At 42.2% G+C, this 18,972-nt stretch overlaps 2 protein-coding genes across 2 annotated transcripts in view; one reads left to right on the forward strand and one right to left on the reverse strand.

Annotated features, from left to right (window-relative positions):
• HERPUD2 (HERPUD family member 2) overlaps positions 1-18,972 on the reverse strand; it is a 343,531-nt gene that overhangs the window by 201,242 nt on the left and 123,317 nt on the right. The gene's annotated exons all lie outside the window — the stretch shown is intronic.
• The window catches only part of LOC137435197 (copine-2), a 76,840-nt gene that overhangs the window by 29,599 nt on the left and 28,269 nt on the right, over positions 1-18,972 (forward strand). The window contains 6 exon segments of the mRNA XM_078784556.1: positions 2,982-3,161; positions 9,667-9,741; positions 12,399-12,470; positions 14,416-14,499; positions 15,300-15,389; positions 15,707-15,805. Of these exon segments, the coding sequence (XP_078640682.1) occupies positions 2,982-3,161; positions 9,667-9,741; positions 12,399-12,470; positions 14,416-14,499; positions 15,300-15,389; positions 15,707-15,805 (600 nt within the window).

Raw genomic sequence — 18,972 nt, forward strand, 5'->3', positions numbered from 1 at the left:
TATATATATATATGTATATATATATATATATATATATATATATATATATATATATTTATATATATATATATATATATATATATATATATATATATATATATATATATATATATATATATATATATATATGTCGGATTGGGACTTAGGACTTGGGACTCAAAAGACTCAGAAGAAAGGAGCAACGGATATATTTATTGGAACTCGAGTACTCAAGCTTGAGGACAGCAAAGTTGCATTGAAACTCACAAGGAATGACCAACAGTACAACAAGATGCTCTGAAATAATTCAATTAACATTGCTTTATATAAAGGAAAGTCAGGGGTGGAGTTAGCTCACAAGACACAGAGACAGAATGGGCTCATTGGGCCTCCCACCATAGTCCCATCCTGTTGTTCAGTTAATTAAAGGAAGTTCATCCAAGGCCAGTCATGGGTTAGCTCTGATAAGGAGATGGTCAGCATTATGTGACAACATGTTTACAACTTTCTGTATAGCAGCTGGCTTGGGAAAGTACAAAGGGGAGTGGACACTCGTAAAACTGTCAACTTGCAAGATAATGGCAAAGTCAGGAAAAAGGCAAAGAGAGATAAGAGTTGCCTCCAAGGCCTGGAAAGGGGAACTAGAGATTGTGCCCACGCAGGCCAGAGCACACAGGCAGAGAACTCCTTATTAGGATATTACACATCCTCAATGCAGTAGAAAGAACTCAGTATCATAAAAGAGTACAGTAGCAAGTCAAAACAAAACATATAATTGGTTATACTTGGTAATTGGTAAAGCAGCAAGGATATACAAAGGGGGAGGGGCATTACAGCTCCCTACATATATATATATATATATATATATATATATATATATATATATACAGTGGAACCTTGACTTACGAGTTTAATTCGTTCTGTGACCGAGCTCGTAACTCAATTTGCTCGTTTCTCAAATCAAATTTCCCCATTAAAATGCATTGAAATGCTATTAATCCGTTCCAGCCCCCAAAAAACCACACCAATTTTTTTTGTTACGTGTTTTTAAATAAGAAAAATGTACTTTATAAATAACAAATAATGTATAAACAAGCACGACCTCGTATATACTGTACATAATAAAAGAGAATGTAAAGAAATAAACTGGTTTTATTAAGTGTATTTACCTTGAAGATCAGACGAAGATGCTGGCGGAGGTAGAGGAGATAACTTTTGCCTTTTTCGCCACACTTTCCTCGCTTTCACTTGCAGGGCGTTTCAAGAAAAACCTGTCCAACGAGGTTTGTTTCTTCCTCCCTTTCAAAATGTTTCGAAAATGAGTGAGGCAAGTGTCGTTACACAGCGCCAACGCACGACCTGTTGCAACTTTTTCAGGGTGTTTCTTTTCAATAAACTCTGAAATTTTCTCCCACATTCCCAACATTTCTTTAATCTCACTTGTATTCTTAGGACCCATGGTTAAAACTAAGAAATTTTCCAAAATAACCAAAATGCGAAAACAAAACAGCAGCGATATACGGCAGAGATACTGTACTTGCACGGCAAGATAACCACGTGACCGGAACCCACCTGGTGGGGGGTGGCGTAAGCTCCAAAATAACAAAAATGCGAAAACAAAACAGCAGCGATATACGGCAGAGATACTGTACTTGCACGGCAAGATAACCACGTGACCGGAACCCACCTGGTGGGGGGTGGCGTAAGCTCCAAAATAACCAAAATGCGAAAACAAAACAGCAGCGATATACGGCAGAGATACTGTACTTGCACGGCAAGATAACCACGTGACCGGAACCCACCTGGTGGGGGGTGGCGTAAGCTCCAAAATAACAAAAATGCGAAAACAAAACAGCAGCGATATACGGCAGAGATACTGTACTTGCACGGCAAGATAACCACGTGACCGGAACCCACCTGGTGGCGGGTGGCGTAAGCTCGTAACTCGGATCTCGGCTCGCATCTCAAAGCAATAAACCGCCCGAGCGACGGCTCGTATCTCGGAAAACTCGTAAGTTGATGCACTCGTAAGTCAAGGTTCCACTGTATATATATATATATATATATATATATATATATATATATATATATATATGTCGGTCAGAGACCTCAAGGGAAGGAAGGAGAACAAGGATCAGAGCAGCAATGTTTAATGAAATCGATTGCAAACACACAATGTGGAGCAAGGCTCAAGAATGCACTGCCTGACACGCAGCAGGCATTTTCAAGACACTCGCTCCAGAATCAGTAAATAGGCATTTCATATATAGCAAGAAAATCAGATAAGAGTCTGCGCTAAAGACAAAGGAAAATAGGGCCGTAAAGACCCCCTACCATCGTCCCTTCCTGCAGAAGGCCAAACTTAGACTGAAAAGATGTGAGCATAGGATAGGGTGACCTTTTCTGGCTCTTTATCTAAACACATCAGACCCGAGCTTAGGCCGAAGGAAATGTTCTCATAATACCTTCAATGGTTTTCTTGACACTAGGCATAATAGTAGATTAATGATTGAATACACATGCTGAATACATAACAATCAAAGGATATGTAATGACTATATTCCTCCCAAGGTTGGTTACGTCCTTGATTTAGGAGACACACTGGAAACTACAAAGATATATAATTAATTATTCCCTTTGTGAAGAAGGCGTTTGGCAACATGTTTTTCCCTGTACGTGGGTTGTGGGCTCCTTATCTCTGTCTGGCACATACATTCAAGGACTTGTTTACTGGGCTAAGGAACCACAGGTTTTTCCTGTATCCTGCACCTCGAGCCTGGAAACCACATTTTGTCCACCAGCCTCTGCAGCTGAGTTCAAATCAGTTTTCAGAAGCATAATATATAATTTCAGATGTTATGATCAATTGAGTCATGGGGTTTAAACCCTAATGGCTAACATTTATATATATATATATATATATATATATGATTTTCAAAATATTTTCACATTTCTGTGTTGCTTCAGCGAAATGCTATTTTTCCATCTTTTTCATTTCCCAGGTAGGTCGGACGGAGACGATAAAGGATGACCTAAATCCGCACTTTTCTCGAAACTTCATGATGGACTACCACTTTGAGGAAGTGCAGAAGATTATGTTCTCTCTGTATGATGAGGACGCTCCTTCACCTGAACTTTCCAAGCATGATTTCCTGGGTTTATTTACTACCACCTTAGGACAGGTAAGATGTTTCCGAGACTCATCTCACCGATTGAGGCGCCATATGCAGCCAAGCTGTACTCTGCCAACGTTAAAAATGGAGAGGTCACTGGACTGGCATAGCAATAAAAATACTAATTAAAATTCTTAAATGTATCCTTGAATGTATCTAAAGACCTCGTAGTTTTGTTATCTGGTTGGTTTGGGTTAATAATTGTGCCGTGTAACTTCATAGGTACAAAATTATCTCCTTAGCCTTATCACCATTGACAACAGCAGCTTCAAACCATTTGAAAACTGATGGCTTGTCCAAAAGGTCTGGTAAAATTTTCCCTTAGATTCTTGCTGAAAAAGTCATAAACTTTCAGTGAGGACAAGTGAAAGGGAGTCTCAATTTTTAAACTGAAGGGTCAGAATTAAAGGAATAGAAACGTGTTGATGTGAGTGTGAAATACTGCTAATAATATTTTGGATTTGACTTGGTACCAAAGGAGAATTGCAAATTATCATCACAAGTGTCATGACTGTTGGTACAGGATGCTGAGAGGCAACTAAACTAATGCTGGATTGCCGTAATACCGACCTTTGAATACCGGCTCAGAGATAGATCGGTGGTGTCTGTCTTGAAACTGCTCTCTCTCGGTGGAAACTGCTCTCTCTCATGCACAGATTTATCCCATCTCGTCTTCAGTTGTCATACCCTTCCTCCCGTCCATGGTACACAGAATCTTGTGGTGAGGCAGTTGCCCTGAAACAACTTGCCTTTGCCTCTTGAAGGCTAATCCAACTGAAGGCAATCTCTATTCCTTTCACAAAGTTCGGAACAAGTGTGTGTCTACCCTCAGGAGAGCCAGAGAGCACCATCTCTCTACTCTCAAGACTGAACTCTCAAACCTGTCTCCCTCCTCCAAATCTTGGTTGCGTCTGGTCAAATCTGTTTCTGGTGTTTGTTCCCCCCCCCCCCCCCCCCCCCCCATCCCCTCCATTAGCTCAAACGGCTACACAGCTGACTCCGCACTTGACAAAGCCGAATGCCTCAACGCTGTGTTTGCCTCAAAATCTTGTGTCCCAAACCCATCTCTCTGTATCCACCTTACCCAGTTGAACCCAGCTGCTCCTGGACTCTGTGTCCTTCTCTCCTGACAAGGTGGAGAAGTTTCTTTCAAACCTTGACACTGATTCTGCAACTGGACCAAATGGCATCAGCCCATGAGTACTAAAATCGTGCTCTGCCTCTCTTTCACACCCTCTCTCAATTCTCTTCACCCTCTCTTTTGCTCAAGGTCATCTGCCATCTGCTTGGAAATCAGCCAACATTACCGCTTCACACAAGAAAGGTGCAAAAACAGATCCTTGCAACTACATACCAATCAGCCTGCTCCCTGTAATCAGGAAGCTCATGCAATCGATCATCGCTTCTGACATCAAATCCTTCCTCTTCTCCAATCGCTTGATCTGGGATCATCAATTTGGATTCAGACCAGGTCATTCTACTCTGGACATGCTGCTCATGCTGTCTCAACAATGAATGGAGGTCCTCAATGCCAAACAGGAAATCAGAGCTGTCTCCCTTGACATATCTCGTGCCTTGATACGGTCTGGCACCCCGCCCTGCTCACCAAACTATCCTCGTATGGTATCCATGGGAACCTCCACGCATGGCTTGCAGGCTTCCTTTCTGGTCGCAGTCAACGTGTGGCCCTGAATGGAGTTCTCTCTTCTCCCCTTCCTGTTCAGGCTGGAGTTCCTCAAGGCAGTGTTCTGGGTTCTGTGCTTTTTCTGGTCTTCATTAATGATCTCTCCGACTCTCTGGAAAATCCTCTCTATCTCTTTGCTGATGACTCCACTCTCTGCTGCTCCATATCCCAACCCTCAGATTGGCAGGCAGCAGCCTGCTCTCCCCTCTGGGCTGGTGCTCCTGCCTCACACCTAGCTCGGCTTCACGCAGTTGAAACCAAAGCATTCAGAATCATTGGAATTTCCGAGATGAAGCTGATTCTGAGGGCCTTTTTCTCTCTCACTGCAGGCAGGTAGGTGGTCTTTCTGTCTTCTATCGACTCCTCTCCGGCCTTGCTCCCCCTGTTCTGTCTGTGCTCTGTTCCCCAAATATTCCTGCAGGACGCACAAGATCTGCCAGCAACCCTCTTCTGGTGAAACTGCCAAAATCAAGACTCTCTGCTCACCTTCACTCCTTCATTCCACTTTTCTCCCGCCTCTGGAACAAAGTCGCACACTCTCTTCAATCCCTCTCCTCCCTCCAGGTCTTTAAAACAGCTGTTTACCACCATCTCTTATCTTCCCCCAATGCAAAACCTTGATCTTTTCTACCCCCGTTAAAACCCAAACCCACCTCTTTAATTCCCCAACTTTTTTCCTGAAATTCCTAGAAGTGTTCATTTGCTTTATACCGTGTACCCCTCCCTCCTCCACCAGCCCTACCCCTTCCACAGATTTTCCGACATCATTGTTCTCTTCTGTTGTTGTGCTTGTGTGCTTCCCTCTCTCCCCCTCTTGTCGCCCACTCCCTTCATTGCATGTTTTATGTGTCTGTGCATGTTTTCATGTTCAATGAGTTAGCTCTTACATGAACCTCGATTCTGTACACACAAAAAATATATATATTTTCACGCTCTGCTATCTCAATCTTCCAACCCCCTCCTCAGCAACTCCAGTGTGCACACGTTTTCCAGTAATCCCCTCTTTATTAAATTTCCAAAATCCAGACTGACCAAAGACCTTTACACTTTCGTTCCTCACTTCTCATATCTATGGAACTTTCTTCCTGAGGTTTTCCTGTTCTGCCTCCAGGGCCTTTTTGTATGTACATGGTCGAGGCTCATGGAAAAGCTCGAATTAATGCACTGAATGAATCAAGACAAGATGAACAGTTGAGAGAGGGTTTGGGGGGGTGGAGGTGGGGGTGAGGGAAGCACAAACAACAGAGTTGAAGGCCAGGATAGAGGCATATTTTGACATGCAATGAGTGTGGGGAGGAATGTAGGGCAGGCATGCATGGGATGAACAAGATGGATACAGAAGGAAACTCTTCGGAATGAAAACTGGAAATTTGGTAGCAGGGGGGTGGGTGGATCAGAGGGGGAGGGGTTAACCAGGGTATAAAAGATCATGGTTTTGAGTGCACAGGAATGTTTGGTATTGTTGTTGGAGGTATTGACTTATATAAGGTTGGTTTTCTAAGGCTGGGGCGCAGTGGCGTCGTCGCGTCCCCGGCACGAGGGTCGATTCTGAGGAAATCTTGTCTCATTGTGCACGCCTTCGTTTTACTTCCAAATTAAGAATCTGTTTCATTAATTGTTGTTTCCACACTGCGTCGAGAGCATAAGCGCAAGTATACCGCGACAAGAAGGGGGTATGCTGCGAATTTATGCGAGTTATATTGCGATAGGTATCGTTGAGTGAAGGGGTCGTGTTCGGGCCGTGGTCTTGCCTAGATGTAGGCCGCACCTCATTTTGTCGAATAAAGTGGTATTCGGGTGGTTCCGGTATTTGGGACCGCAGGGACGGAAAGTGCAGGTACGGGGTGCCAGTCACTCCCCAGCCGGCCCGCTCTGAAGGTTTGGATCGGGACACTGGGATTCATTCCGGTCGCCCGGTCGGCCCGGAGGTGGGGGTGCGGGGCCTGTCACGGAACGTCAAAACAAACGGCCTGCCGGGCCCGCCCAAAAGTCGGGCGTGAGGGGCACGTCCGCTAATGGAACGCCTCTCGCTTCCCAGATTGAGGGCCACGTGGTCAGGAGAACCTCGTCCCTTCTGGTTGCCTTGCCGTCCCACCGTGAGCGCTGGTCAGGGTGTACTTCAAACTAAGCTTAAGTGTTAAGTTCCTCCTTGCCCTCGCAAGGGAAAGGCTAGGGTCAAGCTCTTCCAAATTTCCAAACACTAGAAATTGGACATCTCAAATTAATTAATTAATTTGTTAATACATCTCAGTCGCCCGCGACCTCTCTAGCGCGGGTGTCGAACCAGTTCATTTCCGGTGCGGCCGGGCCGAGTATCGACCTGGCCGTGGCCGAAGCCGTTGGTTCCGCTGTAGCACACTAACGCGTAGGCTCACGCGTCCCTGGTCCGCCGGGGCTCCGCGGGTGTCCTACAGTGCCTGGCGCCGCTATTCTCTCGACTTCCGGGAGTAGGTGCCGGTGCCCGGGGACGGATTTCGCTGTCTAAACATGGTAGCGCTAGGCCAGTGGGACCGCCGGGCCCTATGTGCGCTCACAAGGTGTTCTGCGCGTGGGCGGCAGTATCAGACCGGGGCGCCCAAACGCTCCCCGGCTAAAGTTCATCCTGAAGTGCCCACATTGTGCGGACAAACTCCACCAAGTCGAGGGCCACGTGGTCAGGAGAACCTCGTCCCTTCTGGTCACACTGTGCCTATCGGCCGGCCTCGAAGACCGAAATAGTGTCGGTTACCGATCCTCCGGGTTCGTAACTATGCCACCCTGAAAATGACGCACGCTGAAAGGAAGTACTCAGTTTTCACTCTGGTTGTTTGTTGTACACCGCTCCTTTCCTATGCCTTCTCCAGGCACTGCATAATGTCATTGCCGGGCACCGAATGGGGCTCGGCAATGACACACGCTGAAAGGGAGTACTCAGTTTTCACTCTGGTTGTTTGTTTTCTTGTTTGTTTTCTTGTTTTCTTTCTTGTTTGTCCTGGCGATATCTCAGCCATCCTTTGAGCTAGGAAGCTGACATTTTGGCCCAATAGTGAGCAAGTACTTTTTCAAAAACGCTATTTTTTGTTTTTTGATTAACCAATTAATTGATTAGTTATTTAATTATTAGCGATTAATTAAGGACTTTTACATTTCCTTTCTCTTCTGGCCATTATCTCAGGCACCTTTTGAGTTAGGAAGCTGATATTTGGACATGCCAATGACCAAGTGATTTGGCTGTAAAGGGTATTTTTGATTTATTGATTAATCAATTAATCGATTAATTATTTAATTATTCGATAAATTTTTGAATTTTTTTTATTTTTTTTAAGTTACAGATTCGGATGAAATGGTGGTGGTTCATGTGTTCTATTAGCCAATTGATTAATTATTTATTTTTTTATGATTATTATTTATTTATTTTCATTATTAATCATTTATTTCTTTTCTTTCTCATCTGGCCAATATCTCAGGCACCTTTTGAGCTAGGAAGCTGATATTTGGACATGACAATGACCAAGTGATTTGGCTGTAAAGGGTATTTTTGATTTATTGATTAATCAATTAATCGATTAATTATTTATTTATTAATAAATTAATTATTTTATTTTTTTATTAATGACGCATTTAATGCCATTTATAAAAGTTACATCTTCGGATGAAGCAGTAGTGGTTTAGTTATGCTATTAGTCAATTGATTAAGAAAATATTTTATGACAATCTTTTATTGATTTTAATTATGCAATTAATCAATCAAATATTGTGCACCTCTCCCTCCTAATACAGTCTCTATGAGCTGCACGGCAGTATTGCCGGCGCCAATGGCACCCCGGCAATGCCGCACTGGAGGATATTTAATTATTTGGCATGGGGGCGGTGCACTTTGAATGTATCTGTACTTGTTTGTTTTCTTGTTTGTTTCTTTCCTTGTTTGTCCGGGCGATATCTCAGCCATCCTTTGAGCTAGGAAAATGAAATTTGCCCACAACAGTGAGCAAGTGCTTTGGCAAAAACTGCATTTTTGTTTTTTGATTCATCAATTAATTGATTCGTTACTTAATTATTATTGATTAATTAAGTACTTATTTATTTCTTTTCTCATCTGGGCAATATCTCAGGCAACTTTTGAGTTGGGAAGCTGTATTTGGATATGACAATGATCAAGTGATTTGGCTGTAGATGGTATTTTTGATTTATTGATAAATGGATTAATTGATTAATTAATTAATTATTCGATTATTTATTGACTTAATTAATTTTTTTAAGTTACAGATTCGGATGAAACAGTGGTGGTTTAGGTATTCTAGTTGCCAATTGATTAATAATTTAATTATTTTACGATATAAATTTATTTATTTTCATTATTAATCACTTATTTATTTTCTTTCTTATCTGGGCAATATCTCAGGCACCTCTTTTGAGCTAGGAAGCTGATATTTGGACACGACAGTGACGAAGTGATGTGGCTATAAAGGATATTTTTGATTTATTGATTAATCAATAATCGGCAATGCAACGCTGGAGGATATTTATTTATTTGGCATGGAGGCGGTGTTCTTTGAATGTATCTGTCCTTGTATTTGTATTTGTTAGAGGTTGGATTGGCTGGAATAGTCTCTCGATCAACTAAACAGCCATGTGGAAAGAATAACTCTTTTAAGAGTAATTAACGATTGATTAAAATAATTGATGCATAAAAATGTTAAAATTAACTTTATCTGGCCATGTAACTTTATTTTGAACGAATATTTTCCTTATTTAAATTGACTCGTCTATAAAGATAAATTCATGTCAGGAGGATGATCAAACTACTATGCCATGTATTCATGAGGTGTTTTGTTGGCTTTTTATCTCTAGGTGGTTTCTAATCAGATGATGACCAAGCCATTGATGAAGACAAACGGGAAGCCAGCGGGCCAAGGAACCATCACGGTAATGTGCAGCCAACTTCCCCAGCTTTGCATTATGCAGATGCCCAAAGTTTTCCCGCTTCACACAATCATATCCACACACTCGCTCCTAAGCTGTCTATCCTGGGTTTGAGTCCTGACCCAGCTATAAACTGTCATCCCGGTGTTTCACAGACTGGGTGATTCATCAATGTGTGTGCCATCCATCGGATGGACGTTAACCTGGGCATACCCTCTGCTAGTATTTGTGCATTTTTGAAATCCATGGTGTCATTAACATAGAGTAGCTGAGTTATCGTTGCCAACAAGGCAAAATTTTAAATGCCTGCCCTTACCTGAGTCCAATGTCTTTCCTGGCCAGCCAGTTCGTGAAAGACTTGAGCCAAGCTTCTTCTGGCGAACCCCTCAAGAATGTAGGAATAATTGTTACCGTTAAAGAAGAAGAATTTTAACACACTGTCCTCTGCATGGTGCGCATGTGCCCACATATACACATGACTCCCCCTACCCACTGATTTATGGAGTGGGTGTGTCTATAGTCAGGTTCACTATGTTAACAAATATAATTTCGTTCAAAATTTTGGTAGATTAGCAAAACTATACATTTTTGGAATATTCAGAGCATGAGGAATCCAAAAATTAATGTTTACATTTGCGTAGACACCTTTGCGAAAATGACACTCAGGACAGTGATGAAGATAGTCAGGTTCACTATGTTAACAAATATAATTTGTTCCCATCATCCCATCATCCATCGCGCCTCCACCAATCATGAAAGGCGGGGCGCGGCCTCCCCACCACGAGTCGTTGGGGGGCGAAGTCCAATCTCTCTCTGAATGTTCGCATGACGTCGAAGGCCATGAGGCAGGGCTTGACTGGCACGATCAGCAGATGTGCTGGGTGTTGGTTAACCCTGGCGGCGTTGTGAGCGAATGGGGTCATTTGTTATAGTTGTTGTTTGGCGAGCTTTTTAATTGTAATAAAGACGGAGGAAAGATCACAGGGGCAAATTACACACTGGGGAAATAATCTTTAAGCCCTATAATTACTTACCACAAAGCCACGCCCATCATGGCGACATGCAAACGCTCTTACCCAGACAGACGGCCTACTTAGATACATCGAGATTCCTCTACGCGACACTCAGAGCATTCTAATCTACACGATTCTATTTTTTTTTTTTTTTTTTTTTTTTTTGTATACAAGATCGAGGCTCGTGAAAGAGCTAACATTAATCACACAAAAAGACAAACCGACACACAAAACACAAAAAACAAGGGGAGCGGCAGACAAGATGGGGAGAGAGGGGGAAGGACACAAAAGAGAGGGGGAAGAGGGGGAAGGACACAAACACAACATTTGAGAGCAGGGACATCGGGAGGATTTGGGGGGAGGTGGGAGAGGAATAAAACATATGAACACTGCAAGGACTCTGGGGTGAATTACCGGGGGTAGAAAAGATCAAGGTTTTCGATGGGGGAAGATAAGAGATGGTGGTGAACAGCTGTTTTAAAGACCTGGAGGGAGGAGTGGGATTGAAGGGAGTGGGGGAGTTTGTTCCAGAGGCGGGAGAAAAGGGGAATGAAAGAGTGAAGGTGAGCAGAGAGCCTAGACTTTGGCAGTTTAACCATAAGAGGGTTGCAGGCAGATCTTGTGCGACCTGAAGGAATATTGGGGGGACAGAGCACAGAGAGAGCTGGGGGAGCAAGGCCGGAGAGGAGTCGGGAGAAGACAGAAAGACCACCAACCTGCCTGCAGTGAGTGAGTGAAAGGCCCTCGGTGTTGACTACATCGCAGGAGATTCCAATGCTTCTGAAGGCTTTGGCCTCAACAGCGTGAAGCCGAGCAAGGTGTGAGGCAGGAGCACCAGCCCAGAGGGGGGAACAGTATTCCATTGAGCTGCGGATGAAAGCCTTGTATGTGGTGAGGAGCTCAGGTGTGCCAAGGAAAGACTTCGCACGACGGAGGATGCCCAGTCGGCGACTGGCTTGGGAGGCCAGCTTGGAAATGTGGTTTTCCCAAGAAAGATCATGGCAGATAGTGAGACCCAAAAGCTTGAGCGACAGAACTTCTTGGAGAGGATTGTTGAGAAAGTAGATGGGAGGGTTGTCCAGTCGGTCCTTTCGGAGAGACATTGTAAGAGTGTGAGATTTGTCAGGATTGAAAGACATGTTCCACTTGTTTGACCAGTCTGTGATTTTGTCCAGGTCTGCAGAGAGTGAGGAGGCTGCAGACTGCCGATCTGAGGGATGAGGAATGGAGCGACAGAGAGTAGAGTCGTCAGCAAAGAGATAGAGAGGATTTTCAAGAGAGTCAGAGAGATCATTGATGAAGACCAGAAAAAGCACAGGGCCCAGAACACTACCTTGGGGAACTCCAGCCTGAACAGGAAGAGGAGATGAGAGAAACCCATTCAGGGCCACACGTTGACTACGACCAGAGAGGAAGTCCACCAGCCATGCGTGGAGAACTTTCATTGTTCTCGACGTGGAGAACTCGACAGATAAGGAGAACCTTATCTCGACTAAGGTATTTCATTGTTTACCCCCACAAATGTAACAATACCTTTAGTCAGTGCAGTATATTGTTTATTCTACCAGGTGAGCACCAGGGGTATTGTCCCTTTGTTTTTCAGCAGCATTGTTGATTTATTGACTTCTGTGTTCTTATCGCCGATAGGTCACTGCATTTGAGATCTCAGACAAGAGGATTGTCACACTTCAAATGTCTGGCAGAAAGTTGGACAAGAAGGTGAGATTCCTGGCTATTTGCAGCAGGTTTCCCATTTTTCAGGTTTATCACCAACGACAGTGATTATAATGAACCGCAAAACTATTTAAATATTTGATCGTGCAAAAGGTCAGCGGACTACACGGGATGGTTCTTGTTCTTCAGTTATTACGTTTTCAGCTTTAAGACATTAGGTGATGTAGTCTTGACGATTTGTATTTGCAACAACCTGCATTTTGTTTTATTCATTTATTACTTGACAAATGTTTGTATTTTTTTGACAAGTATATTGATCACTCTGGCCTGTGTGTTTGTTTGTGTTTGTCTGTCCGCTCAATTATACTTACCCACAGGTCACAATTTAAATCTAATCTTCACGAAACTCCACCAAATGGTGGAGTTGGTGCTCCGACAGAATCCTATTTCTTTTTGAGGTCAAAAGGTCAACATAGGCCAAAGGTCAACCACTTTTTTCAAATCTCCAAAAACCTCAATTTTCATCTGATTTACTTGAAATTTGAATAGGATTTGCATGTTAGCTTACTGAAATAAACTACCAACTATTTTTGAGGTCAACATAGGTCAAAAGGTCAACAAAGGCCAAAGGTCAACAACCTTTTCAAATTCCTAAAATCCTCAATTTTCATCCGATTGAGTTGAAATTTGAATAGGATTTGCATGTTAGCTTACTGAAATAAACCACCAATTATATTTGAGGTCAACAATCAACATAGACCAAAAGTTCAACACAGGCCAACTTTCTAAAATTGTCAATTTTCATTCGATTAACTTAAAATTTGAATACGATTTGCACATCAGGTCACTGAATTCAACCAATTATTTTTGTGGTCAAAAGGATGCTCTACTGAGTGCCATTCTACTTTGTTCTCTTTTACCAAGTGTTGCTCTATGAGTGAGTTTTCAACTATTTGTTCGTTTGTTCAATGTCATGCAGCGGCTTGTTTGAAAAGCAAAAAATAATATTAACTTGAAAGAAAACACCTGCACTTGCATTGTTGTTTCGGCATCATTAAACCATCAAAAACATCATAAAACATTGTTTCAGTATCATTAAAGCTAGTTTCCCTTTGGGCTGCAACGTTTCATCTCGAGCTGCAGTTCACCTGTGCCTGCACATGTATGATATTGCATGAGGACCAACTTGTTTTCAATATATTGATGCATAACAATTTATTTTGATTCCGAATAGCGATTTCTACATCCCGATTAAATAAAAAGGCTCGATGATCGGTCTGTTAGATGAGGTTTTGCTCCTGCCCACACTATCCGCCATGACTGGGTCGTAATGAATAATTTTGTACACGAGTCATGAGAACGGTTTTGTTGCCGTATGCCACGGGTGTAATGAGTACCAAGTTACTGTGTCTGGGAATACATTTACTGTGAGGGTTTAATGATTTTTATGCCTTCGCCAACGAAGTCGCCGGAGGCATTATATGTTTTCAGGTTGTCCGTCCTGCTGTCCGTCCATCCGTCCGTCCGTGATAGGTTTTCATTACCGCGATAACTTGAGAATGGCTGAAGGGATCTTAATCAAACTCGGTACAGATATGTATAATGAGATAAAGATAAACTGATTAGATTTTGGGGTCACAAGGTCAAAGGCCAAAGGTCAGAGATCATTTTAGGTAAAAAATACTGTTACCGCGATAACTTGTGAACCAGTGATGGGATTTTGACCAGCGTTGGTACAATTATGTAATATGATGCAAAGATGAATTGATTTGATTTTGGGGTCAAGAGGTCAAAGGTCAAAGGTCAAAATCTGTAATAGGTTTATAACTTCAGAACAGCTGAAGGGATTTAATACAAACTTGGTGCGGGTATGTATAATGATGTAATAATGTGGGTGGAGGCATATCGGACGACGTCGTGACGTTGAAGAGTATTGAAGAGTTGTTATTAACGGCGAGGTTTAATGTTTAATGTTAATTATTCCCTGCAGGATTTTTTTGGAAAGTCTGATCCTTACCTTGAGTTTCTGAAACAGAACAACACTAACAGCTGGGTGTTGATTCACCGCACTGAGGTTGGTGAGTGGTGTGAGTGGTTTGAACATTCTTTGTTGTTCGATGCTGTGGTTTTGTCACAAGCGTCTATGGCAGTATCGATTTTTTTTCTCAAAGCTTTGCACGGTGAATGACTTGTATACGAGCAGTTGTCAGGAATGAAAGAGTAAGTGGTGCTTCTTTTAGAGGAAAACCCGAGATTTGGTATAATTGACATATTATGTATAAAAATGTAAAAAGGTGTTAACTGGCGGGAAAAAGCAAAGATAAGAGGATGGTACAAGGAAGAGAGGAAAGTGTTCGGGGAATTGGAGAGGAAAAGGGTTGTGGGAGATTGAAGGGAATACAACTTGGGAGGGAAGAGCAATGTATGGGAAGTACCTGGATTTTGCATGTGTAATGCATAGATGACCCATTTTACGAGTTTGTTTTGTAGGAAACATCTTCACAAACTAGATGGGCACTCGGTAAAGCGCATACCTTCGCCACACAATGCCTGATCCATTAGAACATATCGGACCCAATAATTTTTTGAAATATCATGCTATATATCGTTTTGGGCCCCTTTTCTCAATGGTGAAGAATCATTTAAATTTTAAAGAATCCTCGTATCTGGACATGGATCTTCAACAAAATCTAATAATTTTATCCTTGTCACATTCCCAATTTCTCCACGAAATTTAATCCCAATCCGTCCCAACATTTTGAGATATCCTTCACACAAACAAACAGACAGACATGGGTGAAAACATAACCTACATTCACCTTCGGTGGCGGAGAACATAAGGTATGACGAGGCACTGCTTTTTGTTGCTCTCAGGTTATAAAGAAAACACTGAACCCAACATGGCAGCCTTTCACGGTGTACATGCAGTCACTGTGTGAAGGAGACTTTGAGAAAAAGATCAAGGTATGTTTGCGCATCATCTTTAACACACATCTTTACTGATGGGACCACTGGCAGTGGCCTGGCTTGCTCTCACTGCCTTTTTCAGTTCTCAGTACCATCGTGAAATGCAAATAATTTGCACATTTTGTCTTGGATTTTGTGGACAGTTTATCCACGACTGCACAACATGTGATTGTTATCAATATCTGCTCTCCATGTGATTATCACCAAACCTGATGATTGTGTTACTGTTTATATTCCTGCTTATTTATTTAATTATTTGAATTGACTCATTGTGCAGAAACTTCATGACCATTTCTATTCGGTCTTGCTTGCAGGTGATTTGTTACGACTGGAACCGCAATTCCACCCCAGATCTTATTGGGGAGTTTGAGACGAGTTTCATTGAGCTGGAGGAGGCAAAGAATGGCAGATCAGTGAGTCATCAATCATTGCAGAGGAGTTGGGGGCAAGGGGGAGTGGGGTTGTGATGCATCGCAAAAGTGGGGAAAGTGGAATGTTTTGTTTGGAGACTTAGTCGTTCAGCTTCGAGAGTACCTTTAGTTTCTTACCTTGCAAATGTTTTTTGTGGAATTACATTTATTGGACTCAAGCAACGAAGGGTGGAAAGGGTGGAAATGCGAATGGTTCGGTGGATGTGCGGAGTATCGTTGAGAGAGAGGAAGACAAATGATGAATTGCGAAAGATGATGGGAATAGAGCCTGTGATGGATGAAAGTGACTGGTTGAGAAGAGGGATGGAAATGAATGTAGAAGGAAGTAGAGGACGGGGAAGACCGAGAAAGACTTGGCTAAAGATGGTCGAAGAAGAAATGCGGGCAAGGGGGTTAACAAGGAGAGATGCAGAAAATAGGGCAAAATGGAGAAGATTGTCATGTGGACCGCAAGGCTAACCCCCACTCTAGCAGGGAAAATGGCCTTAAAATGCCTGTTGTTTGTTGGACTCCATCACATAGTGCTGGATAAGAAAAACGATAAGAAATAAAATATAGGAGGCAAAAAATGAGACGGATAGTTCTTTTCCCATATAACAGAAATAGGTGGGGGGTAGAGGTATGAAAGAGGGGAGGGGTTGATCTGTATATAAGATTGATCAACACAGAAGGGTTAAAATATGTTCCTAACAAAAAGTATGTAAATGTCAAAGCTCATAGAAGATCATGATGGTAAGTGGAGGACGTTTAACATACGAGCAGGGTAGAGGGTTCCTGGTGAAAACAGCACAACAACAAAAACTCGAAAATAACTTAAAATGCAAAGCCCATGTGTCCGTTTTGTACTCAAACTAAACTTGACAAGAACAACAATTAAAACAAAAATGTTAAATGTTTAAAATATTACTTTCTCCATATTCTCATAATAAAGGTTTGTTAAAAATTTGATGACAAATCCTCAATTGGTAAAAACATTATGGCCTGTACACACACACACACACACACACACACACACACACACACACACACACACACACACACACACACACACACACACACACACACACACTGAAGCTGAAATGGTAAATAAATAAAGAAATACGCAAGTGATTACGCAAAGAAATACCCAGCCGTCTCGCACGGTGCAGCAGCAGACGGGCTGATATGGCCTATTTGTATTTGTTGAGACCAAGAATCAAAGAGGCCCTCGTGTACTCGGGATTGCCTTGGTTGTGGTTTTTCTTTCCAAATGAGCAACATCTCCGCAGTGCTTGACTTTGGCAGTGATAATGGCATAGTCAATGCAATTGGGATGTGCGTGATAATTATATTGTTACTGCACTGAGTACCTGATGAGTGGGTTGTGAACATTTGAAGCTATTTGCGAGAATTATATGATTTTCGCTCAACTGGACGGCTTTTCTGATGTTTGTCATTGGAAATGGACGTTGGGATTAGGGTTGAGAAATGAGTCCTGTTGTGTGCCAGGCCGTATTCCAAAGGCACTGTCCTAATTTACAGGGACACTGCATCAGTGGCACAGCTATGTGCACCTTCAGCAATGATATAAGAAGCGGAGCAACATCGAGCTGAATCCCGCTGGGAATATGCACTCTGGAATGGAATAGAACAAAGCACCTTGTGTTAAATAAACATGGTATTATTATTATTGTGAATACAATACAGGGCACAACATACAACACACCACACATACCAAACATACAACACACCACACATACCAAACATACAACACACCACACATACCAAACATACAACACACCACACATACCAAACATACAACACACCACACATACCAAACATACAACACACCACACATACCAAACATACAACACACCACACATACCAAACATACAACACACCACACATACCAAACATACAACACACCACACATACCAAACATACAACACACCACACATACCAAACATACAACACACCACACATACCAAACATACAACACACCACACATACCAAACGTACAACACACCACACATACCAAACATACAACACACCATACATACCAAACATACAACACACCATACATACCAAACATACAACACACCACACATACCAAACATACAACACACCACACATACCAAACATACAACACACCACACATACCAAACATACAACACACCATACATACCAAACATACAACACACCACACATACCAAACATACAACACACCATACATACCAAACATACAACACACCACACATACCAAACATACAACACACCATACATACCAAACATACAACACACCACACATACCAAACATACAACACACCATACATACCAAACATACAACACACCATACATACCAAACATACAACACACCACACATACCAAACATACAACACACCACACATACCAAACATACAACACACCACACATACCAAACATACAACACACCATACATACCAAACATACAACACACCACACATACCAAACATACAACACACCACACATACCAAACATACAACACACCACACATACCAAACATACAACACACCACACATACCAAACATACAACACACCACACATACCAAACATACAACACACCATACATACCAAACATACAACACACCACACATACCAAACATACAACACACCACACATACCAAACATACAACACACCACACATACCAAACATACAACACACCACACATACCAAACATACAACACACCATACATACCAAACATACAACACACCATACATACCAAACATACAACACACCACACATACCAAACATACAACACACCATACATACCAAACATACAACACACCACACATACCAAACATACAACACACCACACATACCAAACATACAACACACCATACATACTAAACGTACAACACACCATACATACCAAACATACAACACACCATACATACCAAACATACAACACACCATACATACCAAACATACAACACACCACACATACCAAACATACAACACACCACACATACCAAACATACAACACACCACACATACCAAACATACAACACACCATACATACCAAACGTACAACACACCATACATACCAAACATACAACACACCATACATACCAAACATACAACACACCACACATACCAAACATACAACACACCACACATACCAAACATACA

The sequence above is a fragment of the Myxine glutinosa genome, chromosome 9, assembly GCF_964187855.1.
Source record: "Myxine glutinosa chromosome 9, kmMyxGlut1.1, whole genome shotgun sequence".
NCBI lineage: Eukaryota > Metazoa > Chordata > Myxini > Myxiniformes > Myxinidae > Myxine > Myxine glutinosa.